Genomic DNA, 19,419 nt, shown 5'->3' with positions numbered 1-19,419 from the left:
AGAACAAAACAAAATGGGGGCAGGGACTGCAAGTGGGCAGGGGGTGGGGAATCTCTAGCTGTCTATCTGTCTGGATACCATGGAATAGTATTTGTGTCATAGAAAGGCTGCCTGCTCAGACATGTTCAAAGAGCTTGGCTAGATGCTTCTTCTGGAATTGGGGCACCAGCACAGTGGCTTTCCCAGGGACCACTCAGGCAGTGGAAAAGGCCAGGCCTCACCTGACACTCGTGAGCCAGAGGCTGGCCTTGGCAGACTCAGGTGCCTGGAGATTAGGCAAGGGTGATTCTCATGAGAGAGGACTGTGGGAAAGGCCAGGGCCCTGGGCAAGGACAGCAACAGAGGTCAACAGCTCTACTCCTCAGGCCCCCTATGATGTTAGTCAGAGCATACCGGATTTTCACAATAATGACACAAGTCGTTGACCCCGATGAAGAGTGTGATCAACTTCCAGTCTTTCTCCAGGTTCATTTCCTGAATGGACAGAAAATCCTGAGTTTAGGCCTTGGAAGAGCCACATGTAGGTAGTGCTTACCATGCGAGACAGCCCCTGAGTGTTTCTATCCTCCTTAGATCACAGTGGAGAGAGGATGCAATGAGGCCTTCCCAACCCCAGCTCGGTGCCTGGATAAGGAGCTCCACAGACAAAACTGGGCAGCATGTGCGTGCGCGTGTGCACACAAGTGTGTGAGTACATGTGTATGTGCGCTTGCATGTGTGCATGTGTGTGTGCCTGCTCACACAGTAATAAAGAGCTCTTTTAACTTTGAAATTCTCTTCAGAAAGCTGCAGTCCATGGTGCAGGCGTGCATTCCATACTTCCTTGAGCCCACGAAAGGCCAAGTGGATTAATACATCCCCGAAACGTGATCTCAAGGCCTTCAAAGGAAAAAAAGGGCAAAAATGCCTCCAGAAGCAAAAGACCAGAGTTGCTTCTTGGAAGAGTTCTTTGGGTCTGGGTCTGGGGAGGAGGAGATGAAGTGAGAGCTGTGCATGGACGGAGAGGTGGTAGGGAGGGCCTGGAGCAGTCTGGTCAAGCAAGGAGCCTACTTTCCTCCCAGACAGCACCATAATAGGAGTCCCGCCAGGAGTGGAATTCCGAGACATAAACAAAGAGCATTAACAAAAAGTGCTGGTGAGAAGTTTCAAGGAGCTGGGTGAGCAGAGTGGGAAGGAGGAAGGATTGGAACGAACAGCCCATTTTTAGGATTCAGCATTTACAGAATAGGGCTCTGCAAGCCAACTCTCAGGTAAAGTGGGAAGTGGCCAGAAGCCAAGGCCACAATCTCTGCCAACCCTCCGCTGCACTTCTTCCCCCTCAGCCAGCCCTTGGGAGTGGTGGTGGGGAGCCTGGATCAGGAAAGGCAGGCAAAGTGGGAGCCTTTGGGGTAAGACCTACTTCTCATGGGTGTAGCTGGCCTCTCAAAAAGACAAGCCTAGAATAGGAGGGCTGTGGTACAGAGGGGCTCTTTTAGAGCAGTGATACCCTTCCCAGTCAACTGGAGGCCCAGCCCTTTGTAGGGATGGCCTGGGGCCCTGTACTTACTGGACTCCTCTTCATTCGCTCCACCAGGTCCCAGGCCTGGGCTGGCATGTCTCTACACAGGGGGAAGAGAAACGGAGGTCAGAGATGGCCCTGGAGCAAGGGCTCATGCTGTGGAATTTTGGCCTGGGAAGAGAGGCGCTTCAGGAAAAAAAAAAAAAAAAAAGTTGTAAAGAATGTACTGAAAGGCTTTTGATCTCAAGAAATCTCAGCCTAGCAATAATGAAAGAGCTGCCGGGGGCCTTGGAGCCACACCAATGCAGCCCTGTCACAGGCTTTCTGCAGGGGCGCCCTGTTCTCTTTGACCACTTGGGTTGGGATCTTGTCAATCTTCCCATCAGAGATTTTTCCGTATATTTTATCAGGCTCTTTTCTTGCAAGCTGAGCCTGTTCGTTTCTTATTCTTTTGCCTGTTTTAAAAATAACCTTTTGTGTATTTGAAAAAAGTCACAGCCCTGAATTATCCCTCAGCTCTCTCTCTCTCTCTCAGGCTTGATGACTTGTTTAACCTTCACTTCTAGGCCCCACTCTCTGTTCCTTAAGCCATTGGGTTATTCTTCTCTTCAGTTACCCCAGATTTCCCCACTCTTCTCCATTGTTTCACTGTTTTTTGTCCTCCCAACAAAACAGGATGGAGACGAGAAATATGGGGAGGATTAGTTCAATGCTAGAATTCTTGCCAGCCATGTTGGAGACCCAGCCACTGCATCTCATGCACCACCACCACCCACTTATCAGTGGAGGACTGCATGTTGCTATGATGCTGGACAGGTTTCAGCAGAGCTTCCAGACTAAGATGAACTAGGAAGAAAGGCCTGGAGATCTACTTCTGATAATAAGCCAATGGAAACCCTTTGGATCACAATGGACAATCTACAACCAAACATGGGGATGGCACAGGACAGAGCAGTGTTTCTGGGTTTCATGTGTCTGGGGTCACCAGGAGTCGGGGGCAGACCCAACAGCAGCTAAGAACAAAGTTCTTCCTTCATCCCCCAGATGTCCTCCATAAGTAAAACAGTGCCATTTGGCATTCTGGATAAGAGATATTTTATGTCAATGGAATACTACTCAGCAACAAAGAAGAATGAACTATTAATACACACAACAAAATGGATAAAATTCTAAATAATTTTGCTGGGTGAAAGAAGCCAGACAAAAAAGAATACATACTCTGTGGTTTCATTTATATATAATTCTGGAAAATGCAAGCTTTTAATCTATAGTGACAGAGCAGTGGTTGTCTAGGGCCCAGAGGTGAGGGGTGGGTGAGATAGGGACAGGGAGGGGCAGGAGGGAGAATTACAAAGGGCCATGAGGAAACTTTTAGGGGTGATGGATATGTTTATTATCTTGATTGTAGTGAGGGTTTCACAAGTGTGTAATATATCAAAACTTATCAAGTTGTACGCTTTTAAATGGTACAGTTATTGCATGCCAATTATACCTCAATAAAGTTGTTTTTCTTTTTTAAGATATGTACGTATGAAGTTATGTCAGCAAAGGGATACAGCCAATGGAAACTGCTGTAGAAGCCATAAAAGCAGCAACAGGTGAAAGATGGGCATTTTACAGCTCTGCATGCCCACAGTGAGCTAGGACGGAGCCCAGCACACATGGTACCATCCCTGTTCTTGCTTCTCATTAAGAAAAAGTCATACAAGTAGGATTATATCCTATACACTATTGTTAGTGATGGTTACATCAGAGAGCCCCAAAGAAAGCCTGCCCTAGTTAAAGATGACCATGGAAGTGCCTATAACCTTTTAATAGGTTCAGTACGTGATCAGGGGTATTCACGGGTGATGAGCCTTCATGGGTCCTAGGGGAAGTTAGGAATGTTTTTTTCTTCCCCTCTTCCTAGCTATGTTCTTCTCGTCCCTCAGGCTCAGCTCAAGTCATGTCTCCTCTCTGAGACCTTCTCTGCTGGCCTGGTTATCCATGCCTCCTGTATTTCCTTTTTCTTTACTCCTGGCAGGAAGAGCCCTGGAGGAGAATCGTGGCACCTGGCTTCTACGTTCAGCTCTGCTGCAAAGTTGCTGTGTGGCCTTCCACAAGTTACTGTATCCTGCTAGACCTGATTTTTTTCATCTTCTAAATGAAAAAGTTGGACTAGATGATATCCGGGGTCCCTTCCAGGTCTGCATCTGTATTTAGACTGCCCAGTTCACGCTTTAAACTTTTCTGTTCTTTTAATTGTACTCAATGACTAAGTGCCAGATTATTTCAGTCTGCAGTGTTGCCACACACAATGCTGATTTTTCCCCAAAGTTATTTCCTGTTGGTCTAGTCTCCTTAACTGGACTGCAAGCTCTTTGTGGGGAGGGAGTTCGCCTTTTGATTCTTTTGTACTTTTTAGGAACCACCATGGGGCTGAGTCCTTGGCAGGTATTCAGATAAGTTCTTGCTTATTGATTGATCAAAGAAGATTAGGTGTTGAATAAAACTTTGAACTAAATATCTTAATAATGGCAAACTTTTTGGTATGTTTATTATGTATTATGTACTGTTACTAAGTGTTTTCCTTGGATTATATGTCTCCTTTAAACCTTCTGATAACATTGAGAGGTAGGTATTATTACTATCCCCATTTATGGATGAGGGCCACCACATGTCTGTCAGTTTGCCATACTGCGGTGGCTTGCGTGTTGCTGTGATATGAGAACTATACCACTGGTATTCCAAATCCAGTGGGGTCAGCCATGATGGACAGGTTTCAAAGGAGCTTCCAGACTAAGACAAACTAGGAAGAAAGACCTGGCGATCTACTTCCAAAAATTACCCAAACAAAACCTCATGGATAGTAACAAAGGAAAGAGACGCCCTCCGTGAGACGGATTGACATAGTGGCAGAAACAATGGACTCAAACATAGCAATGATCATGAAGATAGCAGAGGACTGGGCAACATTTTGTTCTGTTATACATAAGGTCGCCATGAGTTGGAGCTGACTGAATGGCAAGTAACAACAACCTAGATGAGAAAGCTAAGACTCAGAGATGCTGAGTGACTTGCTTAAAGTCACACAGCTATGAAGTCTCAGAGTTGAGACTTGGAAACAGAATTTTTAGTTGCTTGCTATGGTATTTATCTTTCTCCTTAGGTGAACTAATTCTTATCTACACTAATAAACCACAGAGTTCAGAGAAAGGAAAGTCATAGAGTGACTCTCCAATCTTACTTAAGTCGACGCTTCCCTCTCCTTTCCCCTAACACTAGAGACATGGAGGCACTGAGACACAGAGACACTGGAGAGAAGCTGTGGGTTTCAGTTTCTCCTCCTGCCACTGACTCCACTCTGGCGGAGGCTGAGGAGCAGTAAAAAGAAAAGGCGGCAAGAGAAGTGAAAAGAGAAAAGGGAAAGGGACTTGAATGTCAACAGATTGAGGACTCAACCCCTGGTTAAGGATGCTTGGGCTCTATAATAATAATCAAATGATGTCAATGATAATAATCATAACAGTAATTAGATGTTGATATAATGGCTCCACAAAGCCCAGTATTTTGCAGAAAAGTAAGTTCCTCCTGCTTATGATGTTGAGGAACTGACATCGCTTCCTGTGGCTGGAAGGCGCAAACCGAGCGTGGGGCCCACATTACCGCTTCTGAAAGGAACGCTCCCTGTAAACAGAGTGACTCAGGCTGGTGCCGTTTCCCTGGTGATCTGAGTGTAGCAATCCTTCTACAAAGCAAATACGCAGCATGTTCCATGCAGAAAATCAATGAACTCTGTCAAGCATTTTAGCTTTAATTATCTGGGTTGTTGTCGACAACAGAAATCCGAGAGAAAACAAACAGCCACCATGTTGTTTTGGGGGCCCTAACATCTAACCGTCTTGTGTCAAAACACAGAATCTTTTTCAGATCAAAGACTCTGAGGTTCTGAGGCCTGGGCATGAAGGAGGGAGGGCAGACGTCCATGGGGAGGTGCTGAGAGTCACCCCGCCCACCTGACCTGTGCCTCTGTGGGGCAGGGAGGGCAAGCCGAATCAGCCTCCGTGATTGCTCAGAGACAGTGCCTGGGGCCTAGCAGGACATTTGTCAGCTCAAGCCACCTCCGAGCACTGTCTCCTAAGCAGGCCGCGACAGCATAGTGGTCAGAGGGAAGGTCTGGATTCAGGCTGCCCAGATCCTGGCTCCTCTGATATAGAACTCCTTGAGTGACCTTGGGCCATTAAGGACACTTTCTAAGGCTCAGTGTCATCAACATCGTGCCTGCCTGGAAGGGAGTGGGGACTACATGAGTGCAGGTATGGAGCAGTGGGTTTGCAGTGGGTAGTTGGGCCTTTTGGTCCTGGTTCTGAGACCAGGGCCACACCTGAGGCCAGTGAGTGGGGGCTGACCCAACTATGAGGGACCACCTGGGGCCGATGCTGCCTAAGCCTCAGGAGGCCATGTCGTGAGACCAGTAAAGGCCTAAGAAGCTGGGGACTCAATGGAGCTCTCAGGCTGGAGAGTGCAAACATCTGGCTCTGGGAGGTGAATGTCCATGGAAGCTCTGTGCTGAAGAACACACCTCCCCCACCCCGAATCAGCCTGGGGGATAAGAGCCCGAAAATCCATCAGAAGGCACTGGCACCAGAAGCCGCAGAAACCCTGGACCTGGTAGACGGCAGAGCTGGGGGAAACAGCAGCAGAGGCCAGGAGAAGCTGAGGCCAGTGTCTGCTGAGCAGAGAAGTGGCAGCAGATAGGTCTGAGAGCAGTGGGCTGAGAACTAGCAAATGCTTTGGACTGCGACAGCAGCCATGAGCAGGCCCAGACAGCGGCAAAAACCCCAACCAAAGGTACACAGGGCCTGTCTACCAAGCCCGGGTACACCCTGTGTAGGGGTTGCCCTCAGAGCAGTTCTGCTTTGAGAGACGCTGGCCCATGACTGTCCCGAGGCTGCTGGTTGAAAGCTGGACCAGCAGCAGCGAAGGTAGCAGAGACAGCCCACAGATGTGCCAGCCCAGTGAGTAAGCGTCGATTTCTCACCATGAAGCTGTTATGCGGAGTGAACACAGATTCCTCTGTCATTTGCTGTTTACTTTCCTTGTGCTAATGCTCTGGGAGTGTCTTGTGTGCTCTAGCTCTGAGCGGATGAACGCGATATTGCTAGTGAACAACCTGTGTGTGCACCATGATGATAAATTTGCATTGTTTAACCTGTGGGTGAGTGCATCACAGACATAGGTTGTGTATGCTGCAACAAGATAATCCATGTGGAAGTTTCAGCACCCGCCTGGCACACAGGAAGTGCTCCACACAGAACCAGGCTCTCAGACACCCTCTCTCCTACTCCTGTTTCCCGCCCTGACTTCCCAGTTGTGCCCTCCTGTTTCCCTCCTTTCTCTCCCTCCTGTGCCCACACCTACTCACCGAGCTCTGGCCCCATCCACTGCTGCATTCAGCCCCATTGTCTCCTCCTGGGTACCAGTAGAGAACCCAAGGATGTGAGGGTTGAACTTCTTCAGGATGTCTTTAAAGAGGGAAGAAACAGAGAGCACAGGTGAAAGGCAGCAGGAGCCCCATGGGAATTGAGGGGGTATGCAGTGTTGGGACACAGGTGTGGGCATGAGGATTCTGGATCTTTTCCAGGCCTGGCTGACCTGCCTCCTTGGAGATAACCCTCTTGTCCTTTCCTCCAGGGTAAAGGCCTGGCCTCACTAAGGGGCTGTTACGGCTATAACGATGGTTCTCATTAGTGTTGCTACTTACTGGGCAGTGTGCTGTGGATCTCCAACACCCCATCCCCTCCAATGCTGGGGAAGAGAAAGCACATTTGTTAAAAACACCCCTACCTGCTGCAGCCTTGGCACATCCTTCCTGTCACCCTTAGGACTAACACGAGCACCGAGGTGTTTCCCTGTGTCTGGGTACTGGCCTGTGGGAACCCAACCTCCTCTCTGGAGGGGCAAGAGGGGAAAAAATACCATGCCTCTTTAGGGAGTATCATCAATAGAAAAGGAGTCAGGAACGTCCTCACCTCCAGGAGAGTCCCCTCCAGCGTGTGAGTAGGTCACTGGAGTTGCTTGGTTGGGCTCCCAGAGCTGTCTGTGAAAGGCAAAGAGAAGGCTCTGGGCCTGAGGTACAGGCTGAGGGTGCTAGGAAAGGCCCCTCTTGCCCTGAGGTAGGGTCTGGGTTTGCCTTTTGCACCGGCTTTTCTCCAGGCCGTCAGACCCTTAAAATCTGAGTCATCTTGACACACTCTTTCCCTCAGTTCCCTACACACAACCAGTAGTCAAGCCCTGTTGATCCTTCCTTCCTAACAGCCACCACTTTCTTTTTCTCCCTTTGCCATTGAGGACACTCTGGCCTCCTTCCTGACCTCAGGGTCTCCAGTCCCTGTTCCATTCGCAACAACAGGGCAACCAACCTGCTCTTCTGAGCACACCTCTTTATTTATGCCTCCCCACTATTCTGACCTTCAATGGGTCTCCCTTGCCTACAAGGTCAAAGCTAAGCCCCTTCACCAATGTTTGGTAGTGCCAGAATCTGGCTTCCACTTTCCTTCCCCACATTTCCTTCCTCCTTCCCTGTCCACACAAACCCTCAGGTCCAAGCAGATGGCGCTGATCACCATTTCTAAAGCACAAAGGCCTTGGGCTGGCCTGTCTCCACTACCACCCACTCCATCCCTTTCTGTGATGCTGAGTGCCCTCTTTTCCAGTCCCTCGGATCTCTGATTCATTCTCTAAGACTCTTGTCAGTTCTTACTTCTGCTATAAAATTTTCTCTAAATGACTGCCATAAAAAGAGAGAGAAATTCTTCTTAGACACTTACAAATGTAGTATGATCACCATAACCAGTGAAGCAATACAAAGATTTTCAAAAAAATCGATAATCTATTCATCTTAAAAATCTCGCCTGCACCACTGATTCTATATCCCCGCCTTGCGTCTCACACAGACACATACCACCAGAGCTAATCAAAGGCTACCAGCCTGGTGTGTATCTTGCCACAGCTTTCTTCATGCTCATTCCAAAAGAAAAACACATTCACACACATATGAGGGTGTTGTTTGTTTTCACAAAAATGAATACCCTATTTTGAAAGTCCTGTAGGTCACCTGTATGATGATGTATCTCTCTCTGTGCGAGCTTTTTGTTTTCCCAGCTGGACATGCTTTTTGTGGGCCATGACTGTGTCTCATACTTCCTTTCCCTCAGAACTGCTCACAAGGCATCTTGCACAAAGCAACAGCTGAATTGTTGGCTAATTCAATTCATTTAGGGAGATTGTGCTATATGCCAGGAACTGGGCTACCTCTGCCCCAAAGAATGCATCCTTAAATGGAAGGAGGGCGTTGGCAGTGTGTGAGTAAGACCTACGCTCTGTGAGTCTGGGTAGATGGAGATGAGCTCCCAGAAAAAGGCAGGCAGACTTGGGTAGGTGGTATAACACATACATGGAATGCCTGGGAACAGTGAAGAAGGTGGAATTGTTTCTATCTGGGGATTGAGGAGCCTCATGGAAGAGGCAGTGTTCGAGCTGGGTGGTGGAAGGATGGAGTAACAGGGTGTTCTAGGTTGCCTGGTGATGTTTCGTGGCTGCCTGGCTGTATTTTAGTGCCTAACACTAGTAAGCCCTCCATAAATGTTGGCTAAATGTTGAATGTGGGGCCAACACTCCAGAAAAACTAATTCTGCACGGGGCCTAGCTGTGTTCTGAGGCGTCATCCTTGGCTCATGACTCAGTACTCACAGTTAGCGAGTCACCCAAGGCAGCTACCACTTTGATGTCTGCTGGTTGGAGCTTGTGAACTAGAGGAGACAAGAAGATAGATGGTCAGGGGTCTTCCTTTTAAAGCACAAACTTTACCAAGAGTCTCTGACTTTGCTATAGTCTCCAGGTCCCCATTCCACTTATTTTCTGCCTAAGGCTTTAGCAAGCTGGCCTCTTCCAAATTCATCTGGACAACCAAGGCAATGAAAGTAATGGGCTCAGTCACCAGTGTCCATCCTGAGAGGAGCCTAAGAGTAGTTCAGAAAAAGGTCTAGCTGCAGGGGTCATGTAAGAGGGGAGCTAGGACCCTAATCACTGACTGTACTCACTGGGTAAGGAGGTCTCAGGGACAGGATTATGGATGGGAAGTGTGATTTGGTGAACAGACCTGGGCGCCTTGGCATGGGAGGCCAGCCACTGCTGTAGGCTACCTTCTCGTGGGCTGTCCAGGATCATGGGAATCAGTAAGGTCTGTTTGAAGCTCTGGGGTGTGTTTGTAGGGTCTCCCTTTGACCCAACACTCAGCACTGCCCTTGATTGAAGGGGGTGATGATGTTTTCACTCACCCGAGGTAGGAACACTGTTGGAAGGGCTCCAATCCATGCACAGGAAGTCACTGCCCCAGTTCTAAATCAGGGAGAAAAGATACAACACCCAACAGTCAGTGTGTAGGGAGATAAGTTTCAGCCTGAGAACTATCTAAGGAATTTTCTGGTAGAATCTAGAATATATTACTTAGGGGTGCATGTGAGGCTAAGAACTGTTAGTTGTATGTGGACTAAGAGCCTTTCCAGTTCCCAAGTTATCTGCACTCTAAATGGAACCAGGAGCTTCCCCAAAGCAGGAGAGAAGTCAGTGAGGTCATACTACAGCGCTCTCCTGAAGGAGCACAGGGTTTGGAGATTCTAGGTGGTTTGGTGGTGGTGTTTAACAGTAAGCTAATTGACACTTATTACAATGTTAGGGCCCAAACCATAATTAGTTACAATCTTTTTAGGAAAGCAACATGAAATTTTTACAACTGCAAGGCTCCTGGTTTCTGCATATCTTTTCTCTACACGTGTATATCTATTGCATATTTAACTTCAGAGGTACCAATTCCTCGGGTGTTCATAAATTATGTAATGTCTGCAACACTGGATACCTTCAGTCAAATTTTCTAGTGTCTGTGATATGCAGCACAGAAATGGCTAGTACCAGAAAGCCGAGGGGAAGAGAATCTCTTCCCCAAAGTCCCAAATATGTGCATGTCCCCAGGAGGGCCTGAGGGACAAAGCCTATGGCAGAGCACAGAGTCAAATCAAACCCATTGCCATCCAGTCGATTCCAGCTCATAGCAACCCTATAGGACAGAGTAGAACTGCTCCAAAGGGTTTCCATCTTTATGGAAGCAGACTGCCACATCTTTCTCCTGTGGAGTGGCTGGTGGGTTCAAACCACTGACCTTTCACTTAGCAGACAAATGTTTTAACCACTGAACCACCAGGGCTTTGAGCACACAGTAAAAAAAAAATAAATAAAATTTTTTTTTTTCACAGTAGGACCCCACAAATAGGTGTTGACTGGCTGTCTGATCCTCCAGGGCTTAAATTGCCAGAAGCCTTTGAAAGTTCATCTCATTTGCTCCGTCAGATGACCTTAAGACAAGCTTTGTTAAAGTATCCATATCACAAGAAACCAAAAATGAAATTCATTTTAAATATAATTTGCTTGTTCAATCTAATTCAGTTTATTCCAAGGGATTATTCAATTTATCACACAGATGGATTCCTTCTTCTGTTTGGAAGGCCTACTGAAATCAAGAACACGCTTGCGCACAGATGACAAATATCCAGGGGAAATGTGCTTTTTAAACAAGTTATATAGCCCTGAATGCTTTAGAAATAGCACAGGTAGTTGGCGAGCAGGGGCAAGCACTTTCTACACAGATTAACATACGCAGGTGGGAACTTGACCGTGTCATCTGTCATAAGGGAATGAATGTATCCGAATCCCCTGGGGATCTTGTTAAATTGCAGATTCTGATTCAGTAGTGCTGGGGTGGTGCCCAGGACTCTGCGTATGTAACAAGCTCCCGTCTTTGTCTTCTTTAAGTAGCAAGGTATTAAAAAACCTCCTAACCAGCTGCCACTGAGCCAACACTGACTCATAGTGACCCCACATGTATCAGAGTAGAACTCTGTTCTATAGGGTTTCCAATGGCTGATTTTTTCCCCTGAAGTAAATTGCTAAGCCTGTCTTCCTAGGCCTCTCTGAGTGGACTTGAGCCTCCAACTTTTCATTTAGTAGCCAAGTGCATTAGCTGTTCGCACCACCCAAAAACCAAAACCAAACCTGTTGCCATCAAGTCGATTCTGACTCATAGCTACCTAGGGACTCCAAAAAACTTCCTAGGTCTGGGTTTTTAATTCACCTAACAGCAGAAGCAGAGATACTTGAGACTCTAAGAAGCAAAAGAGCAGACCCAGACCCATTTTGCTCATCATTGTATACCCAGCACTTAGCACAGCACCTGCTTCATTTAGGTGTCCAATAAATAATTGTGAACTACATATATGCATACATACACACATAGGAGTCCCTGGTAGTGCATATGGTTAACGTGGAGCTACTAACCTAAAGATTGCCACTTGAATATGATTGAGAGAACATATCTGACATTTCAATTATAACGGCTTTTTGAGAGAGTCCAGAGAGGCTGAGTGATGGCACAACCCCCAGCTATAAAGCTTTCTTCTCACCAACTCTCCTGAACACTGCCCCTAGCCCGGTCTGCCCCAAATGTGGTTTTCATCAGAACTTTCCTTCGTTTGTTTGAATTTCTCTTTATCTATATTGTTGTTAGTTGCTGTTGAATCAATTCATGGCAGCCCCATGTGTGCAGAGTAGAACTGCTCTATAGGATTTTCAAGGCTGTAACCTTTCAGAAGCAGATCTTCAGGCTTGTCTCCCGAGGGTTTGAACCACCAATCTTTCAGCTAATAGTTGCGTGCTTAACCATTTGTGCCACCCAGAGACTCCATGACTTTCCTTTCATTGATTAAGAAGAAGACACCATGACTCCCCAGTGCTAGAAGTCCACACACCTCTGTTAGGTTTTGAGGCCCTTCACCATCTGGCCCTTCACTACCCACCCAGCTTCACCCCCACTCCATTTCCCAACAAGCACTTTTCATTCTCTCATGCAATTGGCTTTCTTCTAGTCTCCTCTGCCATCCTCAGAGCCATGACTTTTTCCTGCCTCTGTATCTATACTCATGCTGGTTCTCCCCTCCTTTCCATTCATTTATATCCTCTAATTCTATAGTCCTAGCTCCGGTCCTTTCTGACTACATCTGTGTGCTCTCACTTCTCCCCTCACCAAACTCCTGTTATTACTCACACCCCACAGCTCAGCGTCAGTTCTTCATTAATTTCATACAGGTTAGTCTCAGCTCTTGAGCTGGATTATAAAAGGCCTTTCCTCAACCACTCCTGCTGCCCTCCAATCCATTTGCCACACAGCAGTCAGGGAGGCCTTTTTAAAATTTGACCCAGATCATGTCACCCACTCCGATAGTTTCCTACCTCTCCTGACGTGAAATCCAACCTTCTCATTGTGGGATTCAGGCTCCGAGTGATTTGGCCCCTGTGCACCTCTCTGATCTCATCTACTCTGCTCACCCCCTCTTTCACATGCCTAACCAATCTGACCTTCTTTCTCTTCCTCAGATATACATAACTCAGCCCCACTTCTGGGCCTTTGTGCTCCCTGACCCTTCTGTCTGGAACTCTGCCTTCAGGCTCTGTAGGTAGCCTGTCCTTTTCATCATGCATGTCTCAGCTCAAAGCTAACCTCCTCCAAGAGACCTGGCTTATACAACGAATGTGAACTCACCACCCCCTCCATTGTCACTCTTTCTCTTTTCACTCTCCTCAGAGCTATCCTCACTATCTGAAGTGATCTTGTTTCTTTATTTAACTATTCATGTCTCTCCCCACTAGATTGGAAGTGGCATGAGAGCTAGGACCCATATGTATGGTTTACTCTTCTATCCCCCTGGAACAATACCTGGCATATAGTTGGTGCTCAATAAGTAATGACCTCTAACTCCCCGAGGGAAGGCCCATGCCTGATACTTCTCTGAATTCCCTCTAGCACAAGACTGGACACACCATAAGTGCTCAACTAACCCCTCCAGCCCCTAGTACAAGGCTGGACACACCATAGGTGCGCAGCAGACACTAGCAATTAAGCTCCTGTCCTGGTGGCCGGCAGATCTGGTCAGGACCAGGCCCATTCTGCAAGGCCTGGTGTGGTCCAGCATCCTCCAGGCCATTTGGGAGTAGTCAAGAGTCTCCTGAAGCCCCTAAAACCGCGAACCCTGAAACATTTGGGGTTTTCCAAAGCTAGAATGATTGATTTGAACCAAACAAGCCCTGGGGCTCACCCAGATATGTGTCAGTTTCCCATTGGCCCCAGCCCCTGGAATTGAGTTCCTTCCCACTAGGATTCTGCCTTACAGGAAGTCAGTGGTGTATCATATTCACTGCCTCCCCCTCACCCCTTCTCAAAAGGCTGGGCTACCTAATCAGAAATGATGAGCACATGACTGCAAAGGTCAAAGAAAACTGATCCGTAGGCATTTCCTCTGGTTGACTGGTGGCATCAGGTAAGCATTTGTGGACATGTTAAGACAATCCTGGGGCTTAATTTTTGTACATTCCAAGTCAAGTATGTAAGAAGGGTACATTTCTGCTTAAGCTGACACTCTGAAACCTGCACCACTGCCTAAGTCATCAGCAGGTGGAAATGGTTTGTGCCTGAGAGAGGCCAATGTAGCTGGAGGTTATTACCTCAATGGCCGGCTTGGCAGGGTACGTGTAGTTGCTGTTCTGGTAGGTTCTCAGGAAAGGATCATTCTAAGAGAGAAAAGAAACCACAGGGTTATCTAATGGCATGGAAGATGGCTTAGAGAAGGTAACAGCGAAAATTCTATCCTCTAGGTTCATTTAACATGATTCTTCTGTATTTAAATAGAAATAACTGTATAAACATCATTTCATTATTCCCTAGAGGGTTTTACATAAGAGCTTTGGCTAGGGCTGCACAAGAAAAGACCCTGAAAAGGATTCAGTACATATTCTCAGCAGGTCTCCATTCTTTCATTTTTGCCTGAGCAATTGGCCACCTCCCTAATTCTCAGAATTATTGATTTTCTTTCCTTTGTAACTTCTCTGGCAAGGGATTCATGTTTCAGCATTTCTCTCTTTTCCAAAAATTATTATGATTATTAATATATATAACATCTGTTATGTCTTCTTTTTGCCTCCTTTGAGCTGTACATCTGACCCCTTCAGTTGGCTTCACACATTTTGGCCTTTTTTTTCTCAGGAAACATCCTCTTCATTTCCTACTCACCTATTTCACAATTGGCTTTTCACACAAGCCTTGTCAAGAACCCATGACCATCCAGTTTCAGGTGAAGGGGTTAATCAAAAAGGAAGAAAGAAGTAGACAAAGGAGAAGGCGGGGTGGGGGGAGGAAACAAGCTAATGAGAAAATGTAAGAATGATAGCAAAAGAAGACCAAGTTAATAAGACTGAGATTAGGAAATGCCAAAGCGGGCCCAGGGCTGTGAACACTTTCACAAAACGTTTTCAGTGGAGTAGAAGGGCTATGAGCTGAAAATTTGGGGATAAAATGGAAATATGAAGGAAGAACCAGAATGTTGGAGGAGGGGTCCTTAGAGATCAATTCCAGGGGTTGAAAACTGACTGCTCCAGGCTGAACCTGGCCAGGAGGTGTTTTCTTTTGTTTTGCTTTAGTCAGGATGGTGTTTAAAAAAGAAGAACCCTGATACATTCAGAAGGGGGGAGCCCCCTTCAATTCTGGCCCTACCATCTCCTCTTGTCTTACACTGACCCATTCATACAGACACGTTCTTGCCTGGCACTGGAACCTTCTGGCTTTGCAGTCCATGCCTGCCTCCATTTTATAGATGAGAAATGACTGGGGACCAGAGTGGGACAGGGACCTATTCCTGAGAGCAAGCAGTGAGTACAGAGCTGGGCCACGACCTGACCCAACAAGTCTCTTGCCTATTTTCGCTCCTCACACTGGAGTCAGGCCAACAAAAGGCCCTGTTGGGGACACAAAGAGGGAGAGGAAGAGTGGGACTCAGCAGTCACCTTGAAAAACAAAGTCTATGTATGCAAAGCTCTCAGCCCCCAACACAGACCTTGGCTCCCTAGGGCACCAGGCAAAGTCTCTCTTCTTCTTTCTGAGTGTCAGTGTTCCTATCTGAAACATGGTCAGGAGAACATTCTTTCACTGAGAAGCACTCAAGGCCAAGGGAAGAAAGTCTATCCTAGACTGTCCTCAATAGTGCAAGGCAGAAGAGGGCTGACAGTAGCATGTCTGCTTATCTAATTAGGCTTGTCTGAGGTTAGTGTCACCTAGCGTCCCCTGAACATTCATATTCCTATATTTTATAAATAAGTGACTAATATTTGTTGAGCATCTCATGTGTCCAGAGCATTTTTCTGGGTGCTAGGAAGAGGGGATGATACAAAGAGGCTTACAACCTAGTCAGGCAGATAGATAGACGTGAGCAGCTAGAAGACAGTGAAGCACCAAAGAATAGTGTATACAGTAAGTGCAGTAATTGCTGAGGAATGGCTGCAAGATCCCTCAAAGACCAGGCTCAATGGGGTATGTGTGTGTATACACTAATTATTGTTCTCCTCCCATTTTAAGGGAGCCTGACTGAGATTAGGCTGGGGTAGTCCAGTGATTACCCAGAGTGACCTGCACAGGAAGAACCAGCATGCAAAGACAACCCCTGTCCTTCTGGGAGTGCTGAGAGTCACACTGGAGAGTCTGTTTGGTTATAGATCCCAAGGCTGTGGAGGGGCTGGCAAGGGGACACAGAGCCAGATGGGTCAGAGATCAATAGATGCTGGAATGCCATGGGGAGTGAGACAAGAACAATGAGAACAGGATCAGGACAGTGACAGGGAGGCAGACTGGGGTGCCCAGCGCTTGTTTTTAGTGACCACTGACTGCATGGTGAATGCATGAGTCAGAGTGGTTTGAAGGCCTGGAGTCAAGCAGATTATGTGGAAGAGGGGTTGATTCAAGTCTGACTGGCTCTGGAGGGTTAGGCTTGTATCAGTGAGTAGAAATGGATACAGGATGAATGCTAGCACAGGACAGTGTTCTAACAGCCACAGCTGTGCAAAGGCGGTGTGGCTCACCTTGGGAGGTAGAGCCTGGACCACCACCTAATGTGAGTCAGGCTGTTGGGAAAAGGTCACGTAAATCTTGGTGGCATTGTCAGATGTAAAGTTCCACAATGAAGGAGTGGTAATTTTCTTCTGTGCTGGCCAGACCAAACCAGCCAGGCCTGGGCACCAATGAAAAGGGGGCCATGTTCACAGAGAGATACCTACACGAGACATTGGAAGCCCTGACTGTGATGCGTGGCTGAGGGGACAGCAGCCATTTGGTCTGGAGAGAGTCAGCTCTGGGTGGGGCATCAATGGTAGAAGGAAGGAGTACATGATAGTCACTACATAGCTGCCCTCTGATATTTTCTGATTCTTTTCTATTCCATTAAAAACTTAGGGTTCATGACCTGTTACTTTGATTTCACAGCCTGTTAATGGGTAGCCACTTGGCAGTTGAAAAGTACAACCTTAAGAGAGAGCGGAAGCTTAGGCAGAGGCTAAAGTGATGCTTGGGAGAGAAGGGGTAAGAGATTCAGTTATAACGAGATCTCTGGGTGGCACAAATAATTTGTGCTTGACTACTAACTGAAAGGTGGTGCCATGGAAAAAGGCTTGGCAATCTGCTTCTGTGAAGATTATAGCCAAGAGAGCCCTATGGAGCTCAGTTCTACTCTGTAACACATGGGGTCACATGAGTTAGGACTGACTTAATGGCAATGTGTATTGCATCGACAGAAATCCAAAGCCTCTCCTGTCTGAGAGTCTATGGTTAAACAATTCTTTGTTGTCTTATGATGGGAAAGTAAAACTAGGTAGCCTTTAACATGCAAGGTACTGAGGATCTGAACAGGGTGGTGGTGGTGGAAATGGAAAAGCAGGCAGGTGGGAGGAGCATTAGGAAGAATTCTATCAGATGGGGTACCTGAAGTTTCATGCCTGTGTAACCATGAAAACCCCAATAACATAGACAGAAAAAGGAAGTCCTAAGGGGAAGAGAATTTGGGAAGACAAATATTTAGTTGCCATTTAGACATTCGCTGCTAGAAACATAACTTTTTGAATGAAAGTTGAGTTTGAGGTAATGATGGAGTCAGGGCAGTATTAGGAGATTTAGAGGCCCTAAGCATTAAAACCCATTACCGTTGAGTCAATTCCGACTTATAGCAACCCTATAGACAGAGTAGAACTGCCCCACAGAGTTTTTCCAAGGAGTGTCTGGTGGATTAAAACTGTTGATCTTTTGGTTAGCAGCCATAGCTCTTAACCCTATGCCATATAGTGTCTCCATCACAAGTAATTCAAAGTAGAAACAATTGTCTTAGTCATCCAGTCGTCTTAGTCAGCTAGTGCTGCTATAACAGAAATACCACAAGTGGATGGCTTTAACAAAGAGAAATTTGTTTTCTCACAGTCTAGTAGGCTAGAAGTCCAAATACAGGGCAACAGCTCCCGGGGAAGTCTTTCTCTCTCTCTGTGTCAGCTCTGGAAAAGTCCTTGTCATCAATCTTCCCCTGGACTAGGAGTTTCTCTGCTCAGGAACCCCGGGTACAAAGGACACACTGTGCTCCCCGCACTGCTTTTTTGGTGGTATGAGGTCCCCCACTCTCTGCTTGCTTCCCTTTCACCTCTTGTAAGATAAAAGGTGGTGCCCGCCACACCCCAGGGAAACTCCCTTTACATGGGATCAGGGATGTGACCTGAGCAAGGGTGTTACGTCCCACCCTAATCCTCTTTAACCACAGGTAGAGATTATGATTTACAAACACATAGGAAAAACAAAATGGAGGGCAACCACACAATACTGGGAAGCATGGCCTAACCAAGTTGACACATATTTTGGGGGGACATAATTCAATCCATGACAGCAAGAAAGTTTAAGAGGGGAAAGTGCAGTGGGGAAAGCTCGGAACTTGATTTCATGGGGTTTGGCTTCCCCTTTTGCTTTTTCTAACGATAAAAGACTGGATGAAATATTATATGAAATTATCTCAGTCTCTCTCTCTTTCATCTTTGTCTCTATCTCTCTAGTTTCCCTCCTTGTTGATACTCTCTGACCATACATTTAATCTGTGTATGGTCTGGAGTTTGGGAAAGAAGAAACTAATACACAGATTGAGGAGTCTTGTGCAAAGAAGTTTAGCAGGAAACCCTGGAAATGGATAAATCTCAGAGTGAAGGGATGTGGAGAGAGAGAAAAGAGAAGATGGCTAAGACATGAATGCTGGAAAATGTCCACATTTTAGAGTATGGGAGAAGGAAGGAGAAGGGTCATTAAAAGAAGGGGCAACAGTTTCTTCAAAGCCTCAGGAGTCACAGCCGGATGCCCCAGGGTAGAGAAGGAGTGGGCAGAGAGGTGATTAAGGCAGTGAGGGGGAACACAGTCCACAGGGTGGCTAGGCAAACACTAGCTGTAAAATATTTTGCCCAAACTTCAAGGACAACAGAAATCTCTGGAGTGATGTTATGTGGCCCCACCTGGCACAGCAGAATATAATTGTAATTTCACTGGGGTGGAGGAGGAGAAGGGAGGAGGCTGAGAAAGCCCCTCACTGCTTCACACCCACCTTGGCCTCCTCCTCCCCCACTGGGTCCTGCCTGTTGCTTCTTGCCTCTATGTTTAGACAGAGCTAGGACTAAAATACATGCTGCCCAGGCCCTGTTAGTTCACACTGAGATGCTGGTGGCTTTTATATAGCTCCAAGGCACATGGGAGGGAGCAGATGGAATCTGTGGAACGCAGAATTCCTGGTGCAGTGAAGATGGGCTGGCCAACAGATGGACCCTTTTGGAATGGGCTCCAGGGTTGCCTAGCAACCACACTCCCAGGCTCTTCTACCAATTCCAGGAGGCTGGATGTGCTCTCCTATGCTCATCAATGACTCCATCAGGCTCTGTCCAGGAGGGAGGAGCTGAGCCCATTGGCCTTGAGATGTTGGATGGAGGATCACCCTTTCTGG

At 47.0% G+C, this 19,419-nt stretch overlaps 1 protein-coding gene across 1 annotated transcript in view; it reads right to left on the bottom strand.

The window, feature by feature from the left end:
- Positions 1 to 19,419, bottom strand: part of PLB1 (phospholipase B1) — a 148,953-nt gene that overhangs the window by 23,370 nt on the left and 106,164 nt on the right. Inside the window, exons 41-48 of the mRNA XM_049904022.1 lie at positions 14,087 to 14,152; positions 9,817 to 9,877; positions 9,230 to 9,288; positions 7,510 to 7,577; positions 7,242 to 7,285; positions 6,903 to 7,002; positions 1,547 to 1,598; positions 394 to 474 (exon numbers count right to left, since the gene is read on the bottom strand). Coding sequence (XP_049759979.1) covers positions 394 to 474; positions 1,547 to 1,598; positions 6,903 to 7,002; positions 7,242 to 7,285; positions 7,510 to 7,577; positions 9,230 to 9,288; positions 9,817 to 9,877; positions 14,087 to 14,152 — 531 coding nt within the window. The remainder of the gene's footprint in view (positions 1 to 393; positions 475 to 1,546; positions 1,599 to 6,902; positions 7,003 to 7,241; positions 7,286 to 7,509; positions 7,578 to 9,229; positions 9,289 to 9,816; positions 9,878 to 14,086; positions 14,153 to 19,419) is intronic.

Source organism: Elephas maximus, chromosome 12 (assembly GCF_024166365.1).
Source record: "Elephas maximus indicus isolate mEleMax1 chromosome 12, mEleMax1 primary haplotype, whole genome shotgun sequence".
Taxonomy (NCBI): domain Eukaryota; kingdom Metazoa; phylum Chordata; class Mammalia; order Proboscidea; family Elephantidae; genus Elephas; species Elephas maximus.
This window is presented reverse-complemented; position numbering and strand designations above follow the sequence as displayed.